Source organism: Xiphophorus hellerii, chromosome 6, assembly GCF_003331165.1.
Source record: "Xiphophorus hellerii strain 12219 chromosome 6, Xiphophorus_hellerii-4.1, whole genome shotgun sequence".
Taxonomy (NCBI): Eukaryota; Metazoa; Chordata; class Actinopteri; order Cyprinodontiformes; family Poeciliidae; genus Xiphophorus; species Xiphophorus hellerii.
In genome coordinates, this window is record NC_045677.1 from 4,055,445 (window position 1) to 4,080,378 (window position 24,934).

At 41.1% G+C, this 24,934-nt stretch overlaps 1 protein-coding gene across 2 annotated transcripts; it reads left to right on the forward strand.

Annotated features, from left to right (window-relative positions):
• The first annotated feature begins 1,983 nt into the window (after window positions 1-1,983).
• LOC116721571 (phosphatidylinositol 4,5-bisphosphate 3-kinase catalytic subunit alpha isoform) lies at window positions 1,984-23,241 on the forward strand. 2 transcript variants are annotated; one of them, XM_032565411.1, is made up of 21 exons: window positions 1,984-2,318; window positions 4,839-5,243; window positions 5,332-5,541; window positions 6,518-6,768; window positions 6,857-7,102; window positions 7,310-7,395; window positions 8,701-8,806; window positions 10,131-10,283; window positions 11,158-11,292; window positions 11,403-11,527; window positions 12,499-12,580; window positions 12,675-12,839; window positions 12,940-13,043; window positions 14,291-14,462; window positions 16,884-16,990; window positions 17,837-17,958; window positions 18,229-18,307; window positions 18,470-18,640; window positions 19,570-19,687; window positions 19,781-19,932; window positions 20,202-20,472. In XM_032565411.1, the coding sequence occupies exons 2-21, from the start codon at window positions 4,892-4,894 to the stop codon at window positions 20,470-20,472; spliced, it is 3,207 nt and encodes a 1,068-aa protein (XP_032421302.1). In that variant the 5' UTR covers window positions 1,984-2,318; window positions 4,839-4,891. The 2 variants fall into 2 exon arrangements, with proteins under 2 accessions (XP_032421302.1, XP_032421303.1); XM_032565412.1 differs by lacking the exon at window positions 1,984-2,318 and having other exon boundaries at window positions 4,892-5,243; window positions 20,202-23,241.
• Window positions 23,242-24,934: the final 1,693 nt, after the last annotated feature.

Sequence of the window (24,934 nt, forward strand, 5' to 3'; positions counted from 1 at the left end):
TAACGTTTGCTTCCTAAATTCATCATGAATTTAGGGTCCTCAAAAACCTGTTCCGTGGAGGAACCACGGAAACATTAACGGGGCAGTATTATGTGTTTTCCAGCCATATAGTGCCATTTTATAACACAATCAAGTAACTATGTTAACTTTAGTTGTTATAAAAATGCTACATTAATCGATTATGATTTAAAAGAAATTTGACTTTGTAAATTAACGCCTTGAAATTGGGCCTCTGTCTCTTTAAAAACTCCCGCTCTTTCTGAAACTCCACCTTCAGGAAGTCGTCACAACATGGCTCCTCTATTAACCCTTTAACAACATTTTACCAGCTCAGCAGATGCGCAGTTCCACCACGTGTTTGCTAATTGCTGCTGGCTAGTCTGAAGGAACTGAGTGGGGGAGGGCCGCTCTGTGAGGCAGAAGCTCTGAAACTTGGAAACTGCAGCTCTGTAGGAGGAGCTGCCTCTTGAAGGCGGGGCTAGGTCCACCCAGGCGTTTTTTGTCTTTTTTTTTTTTTTCAGCTGAATGGTTCCCATGGAGAGTAAAGAATTTCTCAAACATGCATGAAAGAATCAACAAAAAACTCCAAGTATGTTTTAGATGAGGGAATAACATTACAACATGATGAAAAGCTCAAAAAAGTCAATTTTACATGATACTGCCCCTTTAAACCATGTTCCCTCACATGGTTCAGGGAGGAGTCGGTTTGCTTTGGGCCTTGCATAAGACTGCATGAGGCAACATATTTTTTCATGCTTTTCTCGTTTTTTGCTGACATTTATTTAAAGATGTCGGTTGTGTTGTCCTTTGTCAAAAAACCAAAATAAAAAAAGCACAAGGGGTGGGGGAGTTGATTTCCCCTATCTCATCATCCCATGAGGAACATCTGCTCCAGCTGGAAAATTGTGATTTTCCACTCGTGACCAAACTGAGTCTTTGTCCCGGTTCACATGTCTGAACAACAGAAGCTGGCTGCCGTCTTTCCTGCGGTTGATGTCTCTGTGTTAGACAGAGAGGGGCTGATCTGATAACTAAACTAAAATGCTCTCAGTAGTAGGCCAGAACAAATCAAGAACAATAATCAGGCATCGTCTTGGTAGAAAGTATCCAATTTCAATACAAAATTCAACGGCTTTGCATTGAATTTCCACAAGACGATAACACTAAATCGTACCTGTGATATTCATTAAATCTATTTTTTCCTTTCTCAATAAGCTTTGATTCTACAGTATAGATCAAAGCTTCTTATTGGGTGAAATTGGCCTAATCCAAGTCCAAACCTAAATTCAAATAGGAATCTTTTAAATGCTTGTTGATTGCCATGCCTTTAGACAGAGATTGAACCGTTTGGTAAAGAATAACAGGCAAAAGCTTCCATCTCTAGATGCACAAAGCAGACATACTCCATATGAGTAGATAATCATAAGTGATAAAACTTATTCAGAGGCTCATTTGTGTTCATGGTTTTGGTTGGTTCAGAACATTGATTAAATTAATAATTTAATTCGGAAATATTTTGTTACTGTTTTTACATGTATTTTTTTAGAATTAAAAAATAAACATAGACACTGGATGAGCACTCTCTGTCAGACTGAATGATTGTGAGATTAAAGTTATGTTTTTAAAAATAAATGTCCACATATAGTCAGTAAATTATCTTTTACTAAGCAATAAGCTCAACGATTTTGTTAGTCCTTTACGTTTTCTGTAAGCAAAAACATAACAACCAGTAAAATGAGTTGTTTGTTTGTTTGTTTAATTCACTTTCTTCCACAATCATCTAAAAAAAAAAAAAAAAAAAACAGCATGGAATTTGTTCATCGTGTCCTATTTTGTTTTTAAAGTCAAATCACGGTACATAAATTTGATCCTGACGGTGTTTCCAAACATCATCCCAAAAATATATTTCAACACCAGGTGTTGAAATATCCACCGAACGGGTCGGCTCTTCCAGCACAGTTGAGCCGAACGATCCGGATCTCAAAAAGAGGAGCCGAAATTCCCATCAGTCCAGGCTAGCTGTGTGGAGATAGCGCGCTATGAAACAGAACAGTTTGTTTTCAGGACAGCACAATGACGAACAATATGAAGTATGATCAATTAATATCGCTCCAACATGCTGCTAACATCACCGGCAGCTAGGACCGGGGCTTTCTGCTCCACGGTTGTCGTGTACATGGACAGAGGATAACATTAACGTCGCTGCGTGAGACTTCCCGAGTGGGCACGGATGGGATTAACTGGGCTAGCCGCAGCTAATGACGGTGCTGGCTGACTAGCTTCGCGGCTAACCGGTTTGAGTTTGCAGTCCAACTCAGGTACTGTTACCTCGTTTCTCCTTTATTTTGTTCGCTTTCGCTGTCCACCCAAACGACTGTAAAGTCCCACACACCCAGCCAAGTTTGAGCTCGCGCACATTAAAAATATTAACGTTAGACTAAAATTAGCTCATGTATGAGGCGAGGTTGTCATATTGCCAATGACATTGATCTGCTTAGCGAGCTCGGCTAGTCTGGTCATCTAGCTCCCCGAGAAACGACACCCAGCTAAAGTTTAAGGAAGAAAACGGCAGAAGTGGAGAAAGCGTTTCGTCCAGCTGCCAAAGCTAAACCGCAGCCGTGTTAGCCTCTGGCCAGCGTGCAGCTGAGCTTCAGGAGCTACTGAGTTTGTTTACATGCTGTTGTAAGTTCCTTAAACCCACTTTCCTGGGCACTTTTCGGAGCTTTTGCGTAAACGCGCATAACCATTCTGCGTTCTGTTTTACATATCCAAAACATTTCAGCAGTTTGTTATCGGCAGGGTTAGGTCATCTACTCCCAGGTGCCAGCTAAATTAGGTGAAACAAAATCTAAATGACTTAAATAAACAGAAGGAGCGCTCTGTAGATGATCAATATATAATAAGGCAGCTTTAAAGCATTTGATAAACCCGTTTGGGATATTTTATGGGATTCATAACTCCTTTACTTAATTTAAAAAAAACAACTCATCAAATGGACAAAACTAACACAAATGTGCGATGTTATTATGTAAGCAGTATTTATTCTTAAGTTTTGTAAGTCTGTAAACAAAGTCACATGACCTCCTCCGACCACAATATTCATAGCTTTCAGGACAAAAATGACAAAGGTCCAGAACATCAGAAGACAGTGGATCTTTGCCAGTTTTAGTTTGAGATTATATCTGTAATCTTCCATATCCTCCATAGATTAACAGAATCCTGTATGTCACCGTTGGGATTAGAGATTCACCAATCGTAAAGTTTGTGGCCAGTCTCTCATCTCCAAAACTGTAGACCGTATATAACAGTTTTAGCTAATAGATTTTTTTTTTCTTGGAAGGTATTTAAAATGTACATTTCCCTCACGTTTGTTTGTGAGAATTCAGTTCACTTCAACAGTACTTTTATTCATCCCAAACGGAAATTAAATGACTGAATGATAACTTCAAAATATCTTCAGAGAGTCGTTTTGGCTGGTGAAGCTGCACACAGGGAGGTTTTCCAGTAGCAGTCGGTTTCGCAACGAATCTGAAAGGGCCTCTGACTACAGACTGTTGCTGTATGACTGCCTCGTGACTGTCATGACATGCTAACAGCTCAGCAGAGATGATATTCCACAGAAACATGTCATGGATAACACCTGCAGTTGTTAGCAAGCTATGCTAATCCACCTGGTTCGCTTTTGCCACCCCTCTTTAATGATTGATGGAGGGGAAGTTTTCAACTTCCTGCTTCTCTCTCTGCATCCATAAAGTTTCCTTTTCAACTCCTCTGGGATTTGGGGTCATAGTTCAGGTATTATTTTTAGCTTTTCAGATGCTAATCAGCTGCTCGCAGTTGTAAAAACAATCTTTTGTTGCCCAAGGTTACGCATCACAGCACCTTTCCAAAAGTAAAAAGAAAAAAAAAATGTAATGGCTGTCTGCGTTACACAGTTAAACAGGATTATCTCAAAACAAACATGACATGAATAAAGAGGAGGACATTTTAACATCTTAGCATGAATTAGGCATGTTAGCATGAACAACAGCTTTGTGTGTATTCCCTGCAGAATGAAAGATACTCATCTGAGCTCTGAGGTCTCCAATAAGCTGCCAACATTTCTAAACCCAACATTTTCCTTTCAGAAAGAACCTGGTCAGACAGAACATTTTACTGTAACACATCCACCACCCAAAGGTCTAGTCTTGGGACTTTTGTATGTTTAAAAAAAAAAAAAAAAATAGATTAATTGCGTAATTAATTAAAGTCTATGTAATGAATTAAAATCCCGGCCCTAAATATTTTTCATTCCAACATACGATTTCTTATCTTTCTATGCAGCACACTCACATCGGTTCAGTGAAAGTAATGGGTAAAAAAAAAAAGCTGTTTGATTCCTGCCTACATCTACAAGGTTTTCATTTACTTAAAATCAAGAAAATTTAAGAACAACTCTGAAAATCCTCTTTATAAGACTGTCATAGAAAAACAGAGTGTCTTCAGTCAGAGGCTTCTTCAAACTCACCGTAATACAGACCACTACAGGAGATCCTACCTGCCTTCAGCCAGGAAGGATCTTGAATTAATATGATAAATTAAGAACATTTCATTTTCCTTTGGGATCAATAAAGTATTTCTGAATTTGAATTGAATTTCTCCGAACAGTACGCCTTTATTCCTCTATTTCTGAGGTTTTTTTGGGGGGGGGTAAAATGTTAATAATATACCCGGAGGTGAACGTGTATTATCTGGGGAAAATGTTAGTATAATATCTGCCGTGTTTAAAAGGTCAGCCGTCGTTCTGTGATTTCTTACATAATTGTCTTTTCTTTTTTTTTTTTTTCCTTGCCTCACAGTCAGCTGATAGCTCTCATCTGGAAATCGCCGGGCAGGATTCGCCGGGACCGCCATGCCTCCGCGGCCCTCTTCCGGAGAACTATGGGGGATGCACTTGATGCCCCCCAGCATCCTAGTGGATTGCCTGCTGCCAAACGGCATGATCCTCACGTTGGAGTGCCTCCGGGAGGCTACGCTCATTACGGTCAAGCACGAGCTCTTCAAGGAAGCCAGGAAGTACCCCCTCTACCATCTGCTGCAGGAGGAGAGCTCCTACATCTTCGTCAGCGTCACGCAGGAGGCCGAGCGCGAGGAGTTTTACGACGAGACCAGGAGGCTGTGCGATCTCAGGCTCTTCCAGGCTTTCCTCAAAGTTATCGAGCCAGTGGGCAACAGAGAGGAGAAAATCCTCAACAGAGAAATAGGTGGGCCTCCCGTCGGCGCTGCCGGGGTGCGCAACATGCGGCCGTTGAGCATGTATCCGATTGCGATCTGTTCTCCGTTTGTCTGCAGGCTTCGCCATCGGAATGCCCATATGCGAGTTTGATTTGGTGAAGGACTCCGAAGTGCAGGACTTCAGAAGGAACATTTTAAATGTTTGCAAAGAAGCCGTGGACCTCAGAGACAGCAACGGCTCCCACAGCAGAGCGCTGTACGTCTACCCGCCTAACGTGGAATCGTCCGCAGAGCTTCCCAGGCATATCTACAATAAACTAGATAAAGGTGAGACGCTCCACCGAGCGGTCACTGCATCCTGGAGAATTCAACACGTCGGACACGCCTTGCGTCCAGTGTCCTTTGTTGTTTCATTAATTTTGTAAATCTTTGGCGTATTAATGTCAGTTGTCCTCTGTGATTCTTCTTAAAGGGGCATTATTATGCAAACTCTTTTTTGAGGTTTATATGACATTATGTTGTTATTCCCTTATCAAAAAACATTCCTGGAATATGGCCTTACATTCACGCATGTTTGAGGAATCCTGGAATCTCCCATGGCAACCATTCAGGGTGCATTAGCTCTGGTTCATACAAAGCACCGCCTGTTTACCCACAGCTCTGCCTTGGAGCTGGACTCCCGCCTCACAGAACCAGTCTGAAATTTATGTTCCTAAAATTAAGGCCTTTAAATGTCTTACTTTTTTTAAAAAATGAATTTAAGTTGGGCTGAAATACATCAATCAGAGGTCTTACAGGACCGTTTAATCTCGTATATCTTCACCTTCCTTAAAATGATGGCCTAAGTGATTTTTGCCAAAAGATATCTTGAGGGGAAAAAAATCACTTTTGGCAAAAAAAAGAAAAAAAGACTTAGAATGGTAACTGTATGTAGTTTTTTTTACTTGCTGGACTTTCCTGTCACACAAAAGTTAGTGTTGAGCGCAGACATCTTTACTGTGTTCAGCAGGTGGATGGTTGATGCCACCAGCTGTTAACATACTCTGGACAGTTAGCTAGGCCAATTTCTAGGCATCAGATTCAAAGTCAAATTTCTGTTAAGTCATATTCGATATGTGTGTCATTTCCATAGCAACTGAAGGTAACATAGTTAGTTGATTGTGCTATTAAATGGCATTATGTGTCTAGAAAATAGATAAACCCTCATTGTTTTCAAAATCCTAAAATATAACAATTCAAAAAGAACACTGGAAATTCCCGTTTTACCGAACGGCTTCTGCTGTTCTTTTTTTCTGTCCTTCAGGCCAGATTATCGTGGTGATCTGGGTCATCGTTTCTCCCAGCAACGACAAGCAGAAGTACACCCTGAAGATCAACCACGACTGCGTGCCCGAGCAGGTGATCGCCGAAGCCATCCGGAAGAAGACGCGCAGCATGCTGCTCACTCAGGAGCAGCTGAAGATGTGCGTCCAGGAGTACCAGGGGAAGTACATCCTCAAAGTCTGCGGCTGCGACGAGTACTTACTGGAGAAATACCCCCTGAGTCAGTACAAGGTATCCCGCTCTGCGCTTTTCAGCACTTGTTAACGGCTGAGTGGGAACTTTGAATTAGTTTCATTTCACCTGTCGCTGTGCTCTACAGTACATCCGCAGCTGCATCATGCTGGGAAGGATGCCCAACCTGATGCTGATGTCCAAAGAGAGCCTGTATTCCCAGCTGCCCATGGAGAACTTCACCATGCCGTCGTACGCCAGGCGGATCTCCACGGCGACGCCCTACATGAACGGCGAGACGGCCACCAAGTGTCTCTGGACAATCAACGGGACGCTGAGGATCAGGATCCTCTGCGCTACCTATGTCAATGTAAACATCAGAGACATAGACAAGGTAGAGCTGCTGATCTGTCTCTTCTTTTAGCAGATAGAAAACATTTTTGGTAATCCCAGTGAAGCTAAAACGGGGAAAGTTTCATGTCAGACAGCGAGGGAAAAAAAATGGCCATCTGTCTTTTTATGTAGTGTATGTAAACTTCTGGTTTCAGCTGTTTTGGTTAGTTTATTACCTGCTTCAAATTTCTCTCCTTTCCTGCTGTAGATCTACGTCAGGACTGGGATCTACCATGGTGGGGAGCAGCTGTGTGACAACGTCAACACTCAGCGCGTTCCCTGCTCTAATCCCAGGTAAGGAGGCGTAAACGACAGCACTTCATGTTCTGGGATTCTGCGCCGTGCTTCGGCGTTAGCTACGTTTCCATTACAAACGTGCACAAAACTTTGTCAATATTCAGCTAATGTCAATAGCTGACATTCACAATTGAATGTCAGCTATTGACATTAGCGAGTTCACAATTGTGGCGCTTTTATTAAATAAAGAGACGCAATTTAAATCACACGTGACTAAATTTGCTCACGTGGTAAGTCATTAAAAAACAAGCCATGCCAATGCCAACTACTTCCTGTCGTGTTCTTGGTCTTTTCTGCCAGTAGTAACCTCTTGTTGTTGATTAAGACTTGTGATTCAATCACAGACCAGCGAAATACGCTATTTTTGATATGGCTGAAAAACCACCTTATCCTAACGCAAATATTTTTTAATCAAAAATGTGATTTTTTTTTTTATTTTTTAAATTGGCGTATTTCCATTAAGCAAATTTATATTCGTAATTCCATTTGCGCAATTATAGAGACTTCGCAACTTGATGTCACATTCACAGGGGAAAAAAACTGCTTGCCCACAATGACTACCATTGGTTCTAGCTGCCAAGGTCTCAACAAAACACGCTAAATGGATATTTCAAAGAAAGATTCTACAACACTACAACACCTTTACACTAGATAACAAAGTGTAAAGGTATCACATTTCTTAAGTCATTTAAAAGGTTTTAATTAAGAAAAATAGCAATGGAGAAGGAAGTAGGTCAGTTATGGTAACTTGACTATGACAACTTTAACTTGTAGATGTGCTGCAGAATTCTGTGTTTTGGTTCAGTTAAAAGAAAAAGGCGACCCGAACGCCAACTCTCCGACCGATCATCAGTAGAGCAGCTGTTTAAATTAGTTAATCAACCACAGCTGTGTTCAGATGATCTCTTATTAATAATCGCAAAATACACATCAAGCATGAAAACATAAAAGTGTAACGGACTGAATGTTCCGGTTTTTGAGAGGGAAATGTTTGCATGTTTTTTGGTGTTGAGTCCTGACACATACGGGGAACTGTTGTCTGTCAGTTACTATGGCAATGGGACTTTCTGCAGCATAGCCAACACAGAGAGCAAAAAAAGAAACAATATGAGAAATTTTGAGATATTTTTCAATGTTTCTCTGCGTTATCTTTCCTTTTCTGTGGCGCGCTGCACTAAATTAATGATGCCTACATCTCCAGGTCTCTTTTTAACGGAGTTGCTCTATGGCGGCAGGGCGGCTGTGAATGGCAAGTAGTAATTGGATCGTAGATGTTGAGGGAACGTCTCCTTTCGATTTCAGGTGGAACGAGTGGCTGACCTACGACATGTACGTCACAGAAATCCCCAGAGCCGCTCGACTCTGCCTCTCCATCTGCTCCGTCAAAGGAAGGAAGGGAGCTAAAGAGGTCAGCCGAGAAACACACAGAAACGTTGACCCTGGGGATTTCTTGGTCATGAATGATTTGATCGAAGAATTGTTGTTAACAATTGTTTTAGAATATGGATCTGAATGTGTGCGTGTCTGCTTGAGCCGCTGGCCAAATGTGGTCTAAATAAACTTCATCCGTTTACCAGTTAGCCATTTTGCTGGGCCTTTATGCGATCGAGAAATAGCTTGTCGAGTGGAGGAAAAATAATTCATTTTTAAGGAAATTTTTTATTTTTAAGAAGTAAAAATCTGAAAACATGGCATGCATTCAACTGCCGGAGTCAGTTCTTTGCCTGTAGAAGTTCAAATCTAGACACGCAGCAAAAGGGAATTCAACAAAGAACTTTGCAAAAAAAAAAATCTGAAACCTGTCCTGAATCCACAGAGAATGTGTGTAAACATCAGCTTTCATGTGCTGCCATAGATTTTGAACCACATTTAAATCCGTACTTTGACTAGGCCGTTCTAACACCGGAATGTGCTTCGATCTAAACCACTCTGTCGTAGCGCTGGCTGCATGTGTAGCAGGGCTGCACAGATTCAGAGCGGCCATTAAACTGTTTCGGATGTCATACAGATTGGGATATTGTCTTCTAAATGACAACCTGAAAGCCAGGTGACATTTTTCCTTCCACTCAACATTCTTCACTATTTTTTGTTGGCCTGCTACATGCAATAAAACGTCAAGAAAATTCAAGGAAGTTTGTGATTGGGATTTAATATAATGTTCAAGGAAAATAAATATTTTTTTTGCAAAGATATCTGCATGTCTGAAATGAACGTGTATATTAGCATATAAAAGGAATTTGAAAAGATAAAATATGGATTTATGTTCTGGGTAAACCTCTTTAGATGAAAACAAGAAGAGTCATATTCATGAATCGATTTTCCGTAATTTAAGGAGCGGCTCAGACAGGCCTTTGTTTTTGGATGGGCTGTAGTTTTCCACAGCGGAATGAAAGGAGCTAAAGATACGCTGCCAGTTATCTGCAGCTCTCCATTTCTCCTCCACCGTCTCACTGCAATAAATTACTGTCAGGACGTTCGAAAGCAACACCTAAACAACCTCTCTCTGTTTCGCCGGCCTGCTTTTCATTCAGACACACGTTTTGACAAAAGGCTCTATACGTTTAACATCTGTTCCTCCTCAGAGCCGACCATCTCGCTCCAATCAGAAGCCAATAAAAGGAGAAGTGTTTTAATGTTTGAACGTTTAAACGGGGATTGTGCTCCGTAGCCCCCGAGTCAGAGCCGTTTGGAAACATTTTCCTACTTATCTCGTCATCGGCGTTTTCCTGCAGGAACATTGTCCCCTGGCCTGGGGCAACATCAACCTGTTTGACTACACACACACGCTGGTAGCGGGGAAAATGGCTCTCAACCTGTGGCCTGTCCCACATGGCCTGGAGGATCTGCTCAACCCCATCGGTGTCACAGGCTCCAACCCCAACAAGGTGAGCGCTTAGCGATACGGTTCTTTGGCCTGTGGATACAGTTATAATTCTGACCTTATCCGTAGCGGTTGTTTTGAAAGAAATGGAAATGATGGGCATAAATGTGATCTGTTCATGTCTTTTATGACATGTGTCAGCTGCTTACATTTGAGCCTGATGACTGGATTTCATACGATGGGGGGACGGAGGATGGTTTTTCAAAACTGGCCTTAAAGGGGCAGTATTATGTACAAATTTACCTTTTTTAGTTTTACATCATGTTGTAATGTTATTCACTCATCACACACATACCTGGAGTGTTGCCTTGATGTTTGTTTAATTGTTTAATCTCCCATAGCAACCATTCAGCTGTAAAACACACCTTGGTGGACCTAGCCCCGCCTTTGAGAAAGAAGCTCCTCCTCTGAGTTGTAGTTTCCAAGCTTCAGAGCTTCTGCATTACAGATTCCTCCACTCGGCTCCTTCAGACTAGCCAGCAGCAATTAGCAAACACTTGGTGCAACTGAGCATCTGCTCAGCTGATTATATGAGCCACTTCTCAGTGCAACGCTGATAAAAATGTAGTTAAAGGTTTAATAGAGGAGCCATGTTGTGATGACTTCCTGAAGGAGAAAGAGCAGGGGCTTCTTAAAGAGACAGTTGCCCAATTTCAAGGCGTTAAATTAGGAAGTCAAATTTCTTTTAAGTTATATTTGATACATACAGCATTTTTATAACAACTTAAGGAAACATAGTTACTTGATTGTGCTATAAAATTTTATGATGTGGCTGGAAAGCACATAATGCTGCCCTTTAATGAGTAACGCGTTGACGCAGACACCTGCCTGACTGTAGTGAACTCCCTGACTGAGCCCCTTCCCCCTCCCTCACACAGGAAACCCCTTGCTTGGAGCTGGAGTTCGACCACTTCAGCTGCCCAGTCAAGTTCCCCGACATGAGCATGATCGAGGATCACGCCAACTGGAACATTTCCCGGGAGCTCGGCTTTAATTACTCACACCCCGGCTTGGTAAGATAATAACGTCAGGAGAAGCTGGCAAACGCAGGACCGTACAGTAGATTCAGCGTGTTGGTGAAGGAGTTTGGGGTATTAAAGTGTTTGACATCTGGTTTCCGCAGAGCAACAGGCTGGCACGAGACAAACCCCTGACTGAGAGCGATAATGAGCAGCTGCGCCAAGTGTGTAACCGGGACCCTCTGTCTGAGATCACTGAGCAGGAGAAGGACTTTCTGTGGAGTCACAGGTATATCTATCTGTCTGTGCTCTACGTTGAAATGCTAGAAATCGGCTGGTAACCAGTTTTCATCGGTCACCAGTGGTCTTTGGTGTGGAAATCTGCAGCCATTTTCAGTACATTTCGAAAGGCGTTTTTCAGTGAAACATGGCAGCTCTCCACATTGAGGGAGTTGGACCTCAGGCATTAGATTCTGATGGAAAAACCCGTTCTGTTCATCATGGGAAATGTTAGCACCTTCTTTTAGGGATGCAGCGATTTGAACATGTGGGCTGATATCGACAACTGATATGAACATATTTATGGCCAATGCCTAATATTTACCAATATCACATTTATGTTATCTCTTTCTACATGGTGCTTGTTATGTTTCCTTTTAGTTTGGTTTTATATTAGTACTTCCACCCCATATCCTTGTCAAGTTACCTGCTGTTGTCGACTTTCAGTCGGCGCGTTTTCATTGACAATATAATTAGGTATTTTTACAAATAAATTTGCTTAATAGAAACACTGCAAATTTGAAAAAAACTTTTGCCGTTAAAAACTTTTGCCGCTAGAAGGAGGTGGTATCAAAATTGGCTCGTTTCTCAAAACTGTAATGGAAACACTGTTCGCATCACACAAATCACATGACCAGCAACCAGATGTTGCCACTGGCACAAAGCAGGAAAAAGGCGGGAACAGGAAGTGGTTAGACCATCGTGGCAGGTCGTGTTTTATAATGACTTATCGCGTGAACAAATTCATTCATGTGAGTTTAGTTGCCTTTCTTATTCAATGGAATTAGACAGTTTTTAATTTTTGACTTGTGTGTGAAAAAAACCCCAACTTATTTACGGTTGTAAAAGCTGGCTAAAATCTGACTCTTACAACTCGGAAATGAACCACAATCTCTGCTTTTTTTTTTTTTTTTTTTTAAGTGATGGAAAATACATCAAGTTGCACATGTGTGACTAACCTCAAACCTTCTTTTCTTCCAGACATTACTGCATCAACATCCCAGATATCCTTCCCAAGATCCTCCTGGCTGTGAAGTGGAACTCCAGAGACGAGGTCGCGCAGGTGAGTGGATGTTCTCACACGCGGACAGACCCGACCGACTGGAGACATTTCAGACAGGCTGAGTTTAAACTGTTTTATTTCTTTGTAATCCCAGATGTATTGCCTTCTCAAAGACTGGCCTGCCATTAAGCCAGAACAAGCCATGGAGTTGCTGGACTGCAACTTCCCCGACCCCATGATCCGAGAGTTCGCCGTGAAGTGCCTTGAGAAATACCTAACCGACGACAAACTGTCGCAGTACCTCATCCAGCTGGTCCAGGTGAGTCAGGCTGAGGAGGACCGGTTCCCTGCCGTGTCGCCGTCACCAGGAGCCGAGGAGCAGGATGCTGAAGTTGTTTTTCCACGTCGTCTGTGTCCAGGTTCTGAAGTATGAGCAGTACCTGGACAACCCGCTCGCACGCTTCCTGCTGAAAAAGGCTTTGACCAATCAGAGGATAGGACACTTCTTCTTCTGGCATTTAAAGTGAGTTCATTTCTGCCTGGAAGTATGTGAACAATTAATCGCACGCTAAATAAAAACAAGCTCGGTAATTTCCGAAGGGTAATTTTGTTTGCAGAGTCTTTACGGTAGCAGTTTGTACTGTCATCCAAAGAGTTCGACACATTATTTAATTCAGAGCTTGTTAGCTCTGAATTAAAGCTTTTTATTTTCTCTTTATTTGGTGGTTTTGGTTGCTGTGGTTTATGTTTTGGATATTTTAAATGTCTTCCAGGTCCAGTTTTGGAGTGATCTGTGCAAACTTTAACTTTTTTAGTTTTTGAGAGGGTAAACTTGCATTGTTATGCCGTTATAAATATATTAGTTGAAAGTAGTCTCAAAACGACATTATTATCGTTTGTCACAATAACTCCTGGGTCAAGGGCTAAATCAGGGTGTCCAAAGTGTGGCCCTCTAAAATGATTTTGTTCAGCCCTCCTGACCACAAGTCAACAATGGTTAAAAAAAGATACACATCAAATGGTGATCCAAAGAATTTTGGAAATCGTTTGTTTTTCTGTTAATATGACAACAGTCTGAATCCCTTTTTATGTTTCAGATTTTTGATATACAGATTTCATAAAACTTTTGTTTATTGTTGAGCAGGTAAAACAAAAAAAAAATCGCAAATAACTCATTTTTGCATTCTTTATTTAATCAATTTTGTATTACTAATCATATCATTTACAGTTTGTTGTGATAAATTTCTTGTCATGATAGGAATTTTGATTTATTGTTGCCATGATAAATTCCTATTAAAAACTGTCCGTATTGTCGGTATTATTCGTACTACTTTCTCCAGTAGAGTATTAACAAATATTGATAAACTTGAAAATATAATTTAATGCAGTTACTGTGCAGTTTAATGTGACTGGCCTCCACAAAGTGGAAAGTTTTCCAAGGGAAGTGGGGCTACGATTGCTGTGACACGTAGTTGCAGCCATACCATTTCCTTAAAAAGAAGTAAGAAATTGTTCTTATGGTCATTTCTTTATTATCATAATCATACCACAAAATATCATAATGAAACTATCGTCCCCCTCTAGTTAAAGTTTGCCAGTTTTCACATCTGGGGCCAAATATTTTGACAAAATTTGGTTTTTTGTATGTCACCTAGCGATCCAAAGGCAGTTTTCCAAATCATCCGTCCATGATTTCCACGCTGGACACGATAGCATCATCTCCTAACCTCCTAAAACTTCCTTCTTTTTTTTTTCCTTGTGTGTGTGAAGATCAGAGATGCACAACAAGACGGTGAGCCAGCGCTTCGGCCTTCTGCTGGAGTCGTACTGCCGGGCGTGCGGCATGTATCTGAAGCACCTGAGCCGGCAGGTGGAGGCCATGGAGAAGCTCATCAATCTCACCGACCTGCTCAAGCAGGAGAAAAAAGACGAGGCGCAGAAGGTAACCCGACAGCCGGCAGCTGCTTCCCTTTCATCCACGCAGGGTGCGGGTTCAACCTCCGCAACATCTGGACCTATCTGGAGACGTAGATGCCACGAGAGTTTGAGATCTCCGCTAACTGGAGGGTAGACGGTTCTTGAATGGGAACAGTAAATATTATTAGATTTGTGCAGGCTTTAGCGTATTGAATTTTCATTGAGTATTGAACATTGAATATTCTTAGCCTCACTACACTCAAGGCTAGGTGGGGGTAATACCAGGTTTTCACGCTGTTCACACAAAAATATAAAACAAGGATGTATGACAAGATTAGGTTTTTGGACTGCATGATGTTCTAAAACAAATCATGCAATAATATTGGCAAATATTGCGATATCAAGTGCATTATATGTCGGTTTTCTCTCCATCTTTCTAGTCCGTGCTTCCAACTCTGATGCTTAGCATTTTCACTGTAGTTTGAGCTTCTGCTGCTGTGAGACTTGGCATTGGAGATATGGACTGAAAGTTTTATCACAATATTTTGTGGTGCTATTGCGATAACGATAAAAGTGACATTTCAGACCATTAATTACTTATTTTTTTTATAATGGCTGTGACTACATGCCACAGTAATTATAGAACCACAAACACAAATACAGCGCTTGCAAAACATTCCCATTTATTATGAGCTTCTTTAGGACACCCGTCACATAAAGAAGTGTGATTTGTATTGCTAAATAGGACTTAATCATATTTTCAGATTCACTGTTATTCATTAACACTCTTATCAAATAAACATAGGAGAAAATACTGAAACCTACAATACGGACAGAGTCTTTTTACAGACATGAATATCATATTTATATGTTTAACGTAGAAACGACGGCCACTTTAGATAGTTTGATCTCACGATGCATCGATCTGATGTTTAGTATAGACCGCCTGAATTCATTTAAAATGTCCTTATTTTTTTAAACACAGGCATAAATGTTGTGAATTATGAATGTATTTGATAACTCTGCACCAGTGCAGCTCATTTCAATACACCAGTAGCTCCACTAGTTTAAGAACTAGAACTTTGGTTTGGAAATCGTAAAATATATTGGCCAACAAATTCCTCAGTCCTTTGCGATATGATATCGAAGTGCCGATATACTTGCAGTACATTGTCCAGCCCTAATCTAATTGTTTACATTTAAAATGGATAACAATTATTCCACTGCTAGAACAATATACCACATTTTCCGGACTGTAAGTCCAGTCAGTCACAAAATGCGACATGAAGTGAAAAAACATACACAAGATGCTCCGGAGCATAAGTCGCATGTATTTAGAGATTGTTAAACTTGAGCGGGGCTTCGTCCATGTTCATGATCTGATCTGGTGACGCGTTGAGTTCAGTTGCTTTACAACAAACTCACAATAAAAATACAAAGTCACACACTATATTTGTCTAGTTTCTTTCTCAGACATCTTAGTACACTTACAATAAGACACACTAACTTACAGGTACTTTTTCAGCAAGATATACTAGCATATTGTAGCCAATACTTCTTTAATATAGATTTTTAAAAAAGTACTCCACTGGCAGATTATTTCATTCATAACATGAAAAGAACATCTTGTTACAAATGAAATAATTTGCCAGTGGAACTAGTACTTTCAAATATTAAGGAATTATTTACTTAAAACAAGCTACTGTGTTTTGCTGAAAAATTATTTTTAAGTTAGTTTTTTTTTTTAATTCAAGAGTGCAAAAACATTTTCTCTAGAAACCAGACTGAGAAAAAAAAAACATGGTAAGATTTTGTGTTTTTACAGTGTGGACTTTTGCTCGGATGTCTGCTATGCACATATTTATGGCTGTAAGAAATGCGCTTTCAGTACATCGCACAGCTCTAGTCGCAGCTTTTAAATGCACATGAGCGAAATCGCAAGATAAGCTGCTGTTGCAGCATTTAAGCTTACCTCCACTTTTGCTCATATCTTCTTGTGAAAGTCAGCTCTTGTAATTAGGATGTCCGTGTCTGTGACACCGTTCCGCTTTCTGTGGTTACTTGTGTCCAAACTCCAAGCTGCGGCTGCCAAAGCGAATTGTCCTGATTGTGTCCCAGCCAAGTGGAGCTGTGGAGCAGGAGAGGATGTGTGCAACGCTCTCTTTTAATCGTGAAATAAATCTGAATGCCGATCAGCAGCCAAACTCAGATTTTTGACTTCATGAAACTGTCGACTGTAGTTAAATTTTGAATTATTTGTAGATCAAAATCTTACAATCAACACTGTGGCTGTAATTCTCACATATGACCACCAGGGGGTGCATTCTCATACAAAAAAAACAAAACATCAACGTGTTGTAAACGGTAAATGTTGCAGATGAGTTTGAGGTGTAGCGCTTACGTCAGAGTTATGGAAGTGACTGATTTGTCTTTCATCTCCTAAAAGGTCCAAATGAAGTTTCTGGTCGAGCAGATGAAGAGGCCTGACTACATGGATGCACTACAGAGCTTTACCTCTCCGCTCAACCCGGCACATCAGCTGGGAAACCTCCGGTACGCCCTCTGACCTCTCACAGCAAAACAACACCGTCTGCAGTCTAGGGCCAAAACGATTAATCGGATTAATGGAGGTTAATTGAATTAATCGTGATTAATCCAATTAACCTCTGATCAACTGATCTGATTAACCGGATCAGTTGTGATTAATTGGATCAATCATGATTAATCAAATTAATTGTAATTTTTTTGGATCAATTCTGATCAATTTGAATTTATTGTGATTAATCGGAACAATCGTAATCAATCAGTTTACCCAAAACATCAACACTTTGCACTCGAGATAAAAAAAAAAACAACAACCTTTGTCTGTAAAAATATTCTACTTAGAACAGTTTTAGCTTCACGTGGTTAAAATTCAGTAAAAAAAAAAAAAAAAAAATGTAAAAATTTAAAACATGTTGGATGTAATTTTTTAGCAGCAGATCCACTTTTTACCTCAAATGATCAAGCGTTCACTAAAGGAATCCTATGTGATTGCATGTTGGGCAATAGAATGTTTTTCTTATTTGAAAAAGAAATGTAAATATTTGTGCCTTTTTAATGTGTTTCTAATGTTGTATAAAATAAGGTTAAGTGGTCAAATGAAAACTCTGCAGAATGAGGAAACTTTTCATCTGATTAATTGTCAGAATAATCGGTTTCAAAAGTAATTATTATTTATGTTATTTGGGAACATAATGAACCGACTGCTTGGAGGATGCAGACGTCCAGTCAGCCCTACAGCTGCAGCACTCATGAGTAGAGACATAGTTCTGAAAAGCTACCTGCTTTTTTTACTTGCTTTTTTCTGAAAAATTTTTCTTTTCTTCTTCTTTTTTTTTCTTTTTTCTTTGGTTTCAGCCTGGAGGAATGTCGGATGATGTCATCGGCAAAGCGACCTCTCTGGCTGAACTGGGAAAACCCGGACATGATGTCCGAACTCCTCTTCCAGAACAACGAAATCATCTTCAAAAATGGAGACGGTGAGTCCTGCCTCTCTTGCTCTCTCTCCCTCAGTGCAGCATCCAGTTAAATCCTGCAGGGTGTGTCACGGCGCGCACACGCATACACACGCCCACACACACACACACATATCTATCTCCCCTGCTCTTTTAGAAGCGTGTCTGATTCACACTCGGCTGCGGCTCGTGTGAGATCGGCCTGACTTTAACGGCTCCGCTCCCACAAAGAGCGGCGCAGAGCTGCTGATCAAAGCGGCTAATATTCAGTTGTTCACCTCGATGCTTCCACAGATCTGAGGCAGGACATGCTGACGCTGCAGATCATTAGGATAATGGAGAACATCTGGCAGAACCAGGGCCTTGATCTCAGGTAGGCCGCTCACTTCCTCATGACAGCGGGAGACTCGGGCGCACGCTTTCAGTCCTGTTTCTTTTTTTTTTTTTTTTTTTACATGCTAGCAGATTCGTCGGCCCCTCCCGTTCTGTGAACAAACCCGTCATCTCTGTCCGCGTTTCCGTGTTTTTCTCCCAGGATGCTGCCGTACGGCTGCCTGTCTATCGGCGACTGCGTGGGGTTGATCGAAGTGGTGAGGAACTCTCACACCATCATGCAGATCCAGTGCAAAGGAGGCCTGAAGGGGGCGTTGCAGTTCAACAGCCACGCTCTGCACCAGTGGCTCAAGGATAAGAACAAGGGGGAAATGTGAGCAGCTTGAAAACTTGATATGTAGGAAGTATTCACACCCTTTGAATAATTTTTTTATTTTTTTTTCACACAAACTTATTGGGTTTTCTATGACGGAGCAACAGGAAGTGGTTCACACTGTGAAGGAAATCCACACTTTCCATCTGACTGAACAAGATTTAGCACAGATTCTTAATTGGATTTAGGTCTGAGCTTTGACTGGGCCGTTTTAACACATGAATGTGCGTTGATCTGACTTGTAGCTCTGGCTGGCATGCTACCCATTAGTTCCAGCTGAAGACAAAGGCATCCCCACAGCAGGATGCTGCCACCACCATGTCTCACTGTGTGTCTGCTTTCGGACCCAACTCGATCAGCTGAGCAGCCACTTCCACGTGTTTCTGCTCTTACAAATCAATTTTATCGATTGATGAGATTTTCTGTTACATTTTTTGGAAAGTCTAAAAAAAAAAAATTGTAACAATTGAAATAAAAAGCAAGTTTTTGAAAATATTTTCTGATATTTTAAGAAACAGTCACAACTTTGTTCTCATAATATTGGGACTTTTGTCGTACGGCTTATTTTTTTCTCACATTATTACGACTTAATATTGTGTCGTCAATCTCGTACGACTTTTTTTTTTTTTTTACAATATTATGAATTTTTTCTCTTAATTATTTTTCCTTAGCATTATACTTGCAGGATGCTAACGCGACACAACTTTGATCTTATTTATTTATTTTTTATTTTATTTTGAAAACCATATTTTTCCTTTAATTTCAGAGGAATACTTTGCTTGCTGTTGGTCTGCCACCTAAAATTCAAACTTGGAAAAAATTTTTTTAATTTGGTGTGAATACTTTTGCAAGCCACTTTTCAGCACAAACACATTAACAGTTTGAATTGAACAATTATTTCTGTGTTGTTTTGTTTTTTCCTCCGTTAGGTACGACCAGGCCATCGATCTGTTCACCCGGTCGTGCGCCGGCTACTGCGTGGCCACCTTCATCCTCGGCATTGGAGACAGACACAACAGCAACATCATGGTGAAAGATGACGGACAGGTGGGAAGACCTCTGCTTGACTTGTCAAAAACTCCCTTTTTCTTTCTTTTCTTTTTTTTAAATAATCAAACGTTTCTGCATGTGCGTTCGCAGCTGTTCCACATCGACTTCGGCCATTTCCTCGACCACAAAAAGAAGAAGTTCGGGTACAAGAGAGAGCGGGTCCCGTTTGTTCTCACGCAGGACTTCTTGATCGTCATCAGCAAAGGAACGCAAGAGTGTACAAAAACCAGAGAGTTCGAAAGGTGAGACTGCTGGAGTGGACCGAAGGGGAACGATCCGGGACGCAGACATGGGGGAATTTATCGGCAGCTCTGGGAAAGATGAAAAGCACATTTAGCCTTTTTTTTTCCAGCAGCACAATATCAAACTGAAACAATAATGAAAAGTCCAGCTTTTAATTTTGAGAATGTTTATCTGCTGGAGACAAATACAATTCTCTTTTATTGTGCGATTAATTGTTTTATTGCTTATTGTGACCCCGACCCCCCACCCCGCTGACCAACCCTCTCAGATTCCAGGAGATGTGCTACAAGGCGTACCTGGCCATCCGGCAGCACGCCAACCTCTTCATCAACCTGTTCTCCATGATGCTGGGCTCGGGCATGCCAGAGCTGCAGTCGTTCGACGACATCGCCTACATCAGGAAGACCCTGGCCCTGGACAAGTCCGAGCAGGAGGCGCTCGACTACTTCATGAAGCAGATGAACGACGCCCATCACGGCGGCTGGACCACCAAGATGGACTGGATCTTCCACACCATCCGCCAGCACGCCATGAACTGAGAGGACTCCGTTTCCTTCCCAAAGCCACGTGAAGGTCTGGTTATTGCCGCCGAGCTAGACGACAAAAACAAAGGTGCTTAAAAAACCACCCAAAAAAGTCTGCATTGAAGACAAAACGCCTAGAAGCATCTATTAATCCAAGTCAAGATATTCTTTCCCCTTAATAATGACTTTGAGAAACAACGGTGACGTTTCTCATATGAACAGAATGAGCGGAGAGGACCTGAACGGCGCCAATCTTTATATATATATATTATGTACACATACAGACACAAAAGAATATTTTCTTACTTTTTATTCCTTCCCGTACATCTCCAACCATCGGCCGGAGCTTTCCCTGAAGACGACCTGACTGAACCGTTTTCTACTACCTTGTTTTGATGAAGGCGACCTCCGACCCCCGAAAAGGACAGAACGCCTCTTGGTTTACGACGCGGAGGAACCGTCAACAACACTCAACGATCTGTGGTCTGAAAAATTTCACGTTTCCTGCAGCACACTACGAGACTGAACCCGGAACTCGTCGGCGAGCGCGCCGCGTAACTTGAGTTTTCTACAGCACTATATCTTTGCTTATATGCATTTGGTGCACATATTTCTATATAACAGAATTTTCTACTGAGCCAAAGTACCATATATATATATATATATTTGTGTGTGTGTGTGTGTGTTCAAAACCCCACTACAGAGCAGTCTTATTTTAATCAGCCTAAAAAAATCCCAGTCACTACTATTCCATGTTTTGTGTGTACACATAGCACTGATCTCTGCAGTATTTGTTTTGTCTGTCAGTATTACCGTCACACCCACCCAGCAGAGCTAGAGGAAACCCCCCCCACATCACCTAGCTCCAATCAGAGTCTTCTCTTTTTTTTTTTTTTTGTCCAGCGTTGAAACATAGGACGAAGAAAAAGAAAAAGTGTGTGTAATGTTCCTTTAGCTTGATGTTCTGTTCCACTATGCAAGTTGTGGCTCTAACATGCACTGTATACTAGAAAATGAACGAAAGCTCCCTAAGGATACTCAGAACCGTGACGGTGAAGGACGGACAGACGGCTCGCCTCTGGGGGGGAGAGTAGAAGAAGCAAAACTGTTTCCCCGGAACACTAAAGTCTACTCCTACTTCCTCCCAGCAGAACGAACTGTGTGGAGGAAACGCTTTGGAACCCCGCCCCTTTTTGTTTCTCTCTTCCTCTTCGCCGAAGCCATGTGCGTTATTGTGCCTCATTCTGTTTCTTTGTCTTCCGATTTAGAAAGAAAGGTGACATTCTCTGACGCTTTCAAGTAGGCATGGGTGGAGTTAGGCGCCGCTCCTAAAAAAAGTTACAGAAATGTTCAAATGTTAAAGCTGCAGCATGTTTTAAAAACATGTCACTATGTCGCAACAGTGTAATATGAGAGAGGTAATCTGAAAAAATGAAGCTCCTCTGTTTTCTCCAGGTAGCGAATCAGAGCCAGGAGCAGGGCCTTGGTGCTGTCAATCACCCTCGTGTAGGCTAGCTGTGCTAATGGTGGAAAAACAACTTCCCGCTACAGAAAACTATTCACCGTCACTGGTTAGCTGCTAGTTAGCTTTTACTCTACAGCTAGCCAGCTGTAGAGTAGCAGCGAGCAAGGGGGAAGGTTGTGAGCAGCGTGTACAAGAGTGTGATTGACATCACTAAGATCCTCCTCCTGACTCTGGTTGGTTGTTTCTGACCAAGTTATTTCTGCAGATGACACTATGACCACAGTTTTTTCCCCCATTATTTTCTGTCATACTGTCAGGACATAAAGACATTTTTAACAAAAATGTTTAATAGAAGTCGGATAAGGTCGTTTCAAAGTCCTTTGAATGACTTAAAAGGTCCTTTTTAAGAGATTTTAAAAAGGACCATGATTACTCGGGAAAACCACACGTTTGCCTGAGTGCTCTAGCCAATAATTACCGTGGCGACCTGATACCAGCCCATGTCTTACTTGCAAACCTTTCATTTCCTTTCCCCCGGTGGATCAGTCGGTCTCCACGCTTTTAGGAAGCTCCTCGTCTCCAACACGACGTCCTCTTGGCCTTTTCTGCTGCTCAGGAAGCCAAAGCCCATCATGGCGAAGCACGATCCCGAAGCCCCTCTCCCTCTAAACGACCATCTCCTGTCGTCTCTACGTTGTCGCGCACGAACTGCCCAGACATGAAGTCCTCCCCCGGACCTCTCCCCCAATTTTCTCGTCTGACGTCATTTACTTGAATTTCATGTACAGAAACGATCTCGTTACTCGTGTGAGGTACAGCCCGAATGAAGGTAACAAGACGCTATTACATGTGCAAATGCTTTCCTTGAATAACTACAGAGGTAATATATATTTTTGTATTTTTGAAATGTAGACAAACTCATGTATGTAACCGCTAAAAGAAAAGAAACAAAGAACAAACAAACAAACAAAAAAAGAGGCAGCAGTGAGTTACCTTATCCAGGCTCCTACCAAGTCCAGCTGCCTTCCTCCATTAGTGGTGAGGACGGAGTGACTGACGGACAAGTTCTCATGTACCATCATCTTCTCCTTGCCCCCTGAAGTGGAACTCTGTAAGCACAAAACGTTTTTGGAAGAACCATACGTTGCATGTTTTAAAGGAGACCAGATTTTGGGTTTCTTCTATACTCGCTCGTCTAGAACCCGTAGAGCTTTGGATTACTTGCATCATGCATCCTCATATGATCATGTCTGTTAAGAAACTATACATTCATTTATTGTGCTGTTGAATAAAAAAAAAACAAAAACATGCTTCCCTAATTAGATTTTGCTCTGAAATTCAATTTACGCGTTTTAAGCGTGTGCAGAATCGACAAGAATTTACAAAATGGTTCCATTAACAACATGGCTTAGAACTCGGTTACAGTTGAAAGCAGAAGTTTACATACACCAAATAAGAATACTTCTTCTTTTTTTTCCCCACTGAAGTGAAATCGGACCAAATTTCTCCTGTTTTGCATTGGTGAGAATTACAAAACATTTATTTAACAAATGCCACAAAAATGAGAGAGAGAATATGTCAGAGATTTATTTCTAAATTTTGACATGCATTTCCTCATCTTTCGGGAAATCTTTCTGCCATCATTCGAGAGCACACATTTTCCGTCTGAAAGCAAGATTTCATGTCTTTTGTTCTCAAAACTTTTAATAGTTGTGCAGCACAACTGAAAATGTAAGGACAACTTGTGCTTACATTTTCAGTTTGAAAGCAGGACTTTGTGTTTTTCTTCTCAAAACTTGTAATGCTTGTGCTCAAAACTTCTGCTGACTTTCAAATATTCACTGTGCTCTCTCAAACCTTTCCCCTCGCGCTCAAAATTTGTCTCTGCTCGCAGAGAGGTTTGCATGCAGAGATGTGATCTGAGCAGAGAAATTTTGAGCGTGAAGAGAAAGGTTTGAGAGAGCACAGTGAATATTTGAAAGTCAGCAGAAGTTTTGAGCACAAGCATTACAAGTTTTAAGAAAGACACTAATTCCAGCTTTCAAACTGAAAATGTAAGCACAAGTTGTCCTTACATTTTCAGTTGTGCTGCACAACTATTAAAAGTTTTGAGAACAAAGGACACAAAACCCTGCTTTCAGATTCAAAATCTGTGCTCGAATTACAGCAGACAAATTCCCCCATACTCATTTGAATGTGTCAGCTAACCTATCAGAAGTTTCCAAAGCCATGACATCATCCTCTGGACTTAAAGAGACAGGAATCACTGTGGATGTAAGCTTTAGATTTCAAAGACATTAAGTCATTAAATTTTTTCAATAGATTTGTCGCTTTAAATAGATTCTGTTTGGTGTAATTTAACTTCAGATATATATATATATTATATATATACTCTATATAATATACATATTATATATATATATATATAATATATATATATATATATATTATAGATAAACTTCTGGTTTCTGTTTTTGAATTTTCCTGCTCTGATCTCTGCAGATCAACTTTTAAATATTTAAAACGATCTCCAGTAGACTTCGCCTCAGGACTTTTGCTGTAAAACGTCTAAACAGTTGTGAAAAGACGTTTGTGTAGTTGAAAGCTAAGCTGATAAAAATGTGTAGTTTTATAAAAAAAAATATTCAGAAAAAAAGTGCAGAAATGGTGCTGTTTAATTTTGCAGTGATGATCCCGGTTTGTTTCTCCACCATGTTTTTTTTTTTTTTAAACGAATCATCAGTCGTGTTAAAATATTTCAAGAGAGCCACTTCTTCTTCCGTGTGACGGTTCTGCTCCAACATGCTGGTTGCTCCCGGATTGCTGGAAGAAGTTGCTCCCGGAGGGCGCTTCTATCCAGCTCTTTATTCATGGCGGTGTTCTTGGACCGAGCTTGAAGGAGGCGCGCAGCCTTGGATGAGAAGCAGCCCTACACATTGTACCAGGATTCTTCAGCGTTGGCACAGCACAGGACTCATGGGATTGCTCTTTTTTTTTTCCCCCCCTCCTTCT

Bases quoted from the DNA above. Each gene is read 5' to 3' on its own strand.
- LOC116721571 (XM_032565411.1), top strand. From the start codon at position 4,892: ATGCCTCCGCGGCCCTCTTCCGGAGAACTATGGGGGATGCACTTGATG. The intron at 18,308-18,469 runs GTAGGCCGCTCA...TTTTTCTCCCAG, and splicing joins AACCAGGGCCTTGATCTCAG to GATGCTGCCGTACGGCTGCC. The intron at 19,688-19,780 runs GTGGGAAGACCT...GTGCGTTCGCAG, and splicing joins TGGTGAAAGATGACGGACAG to CTGTTCCACATCGACTTCGG.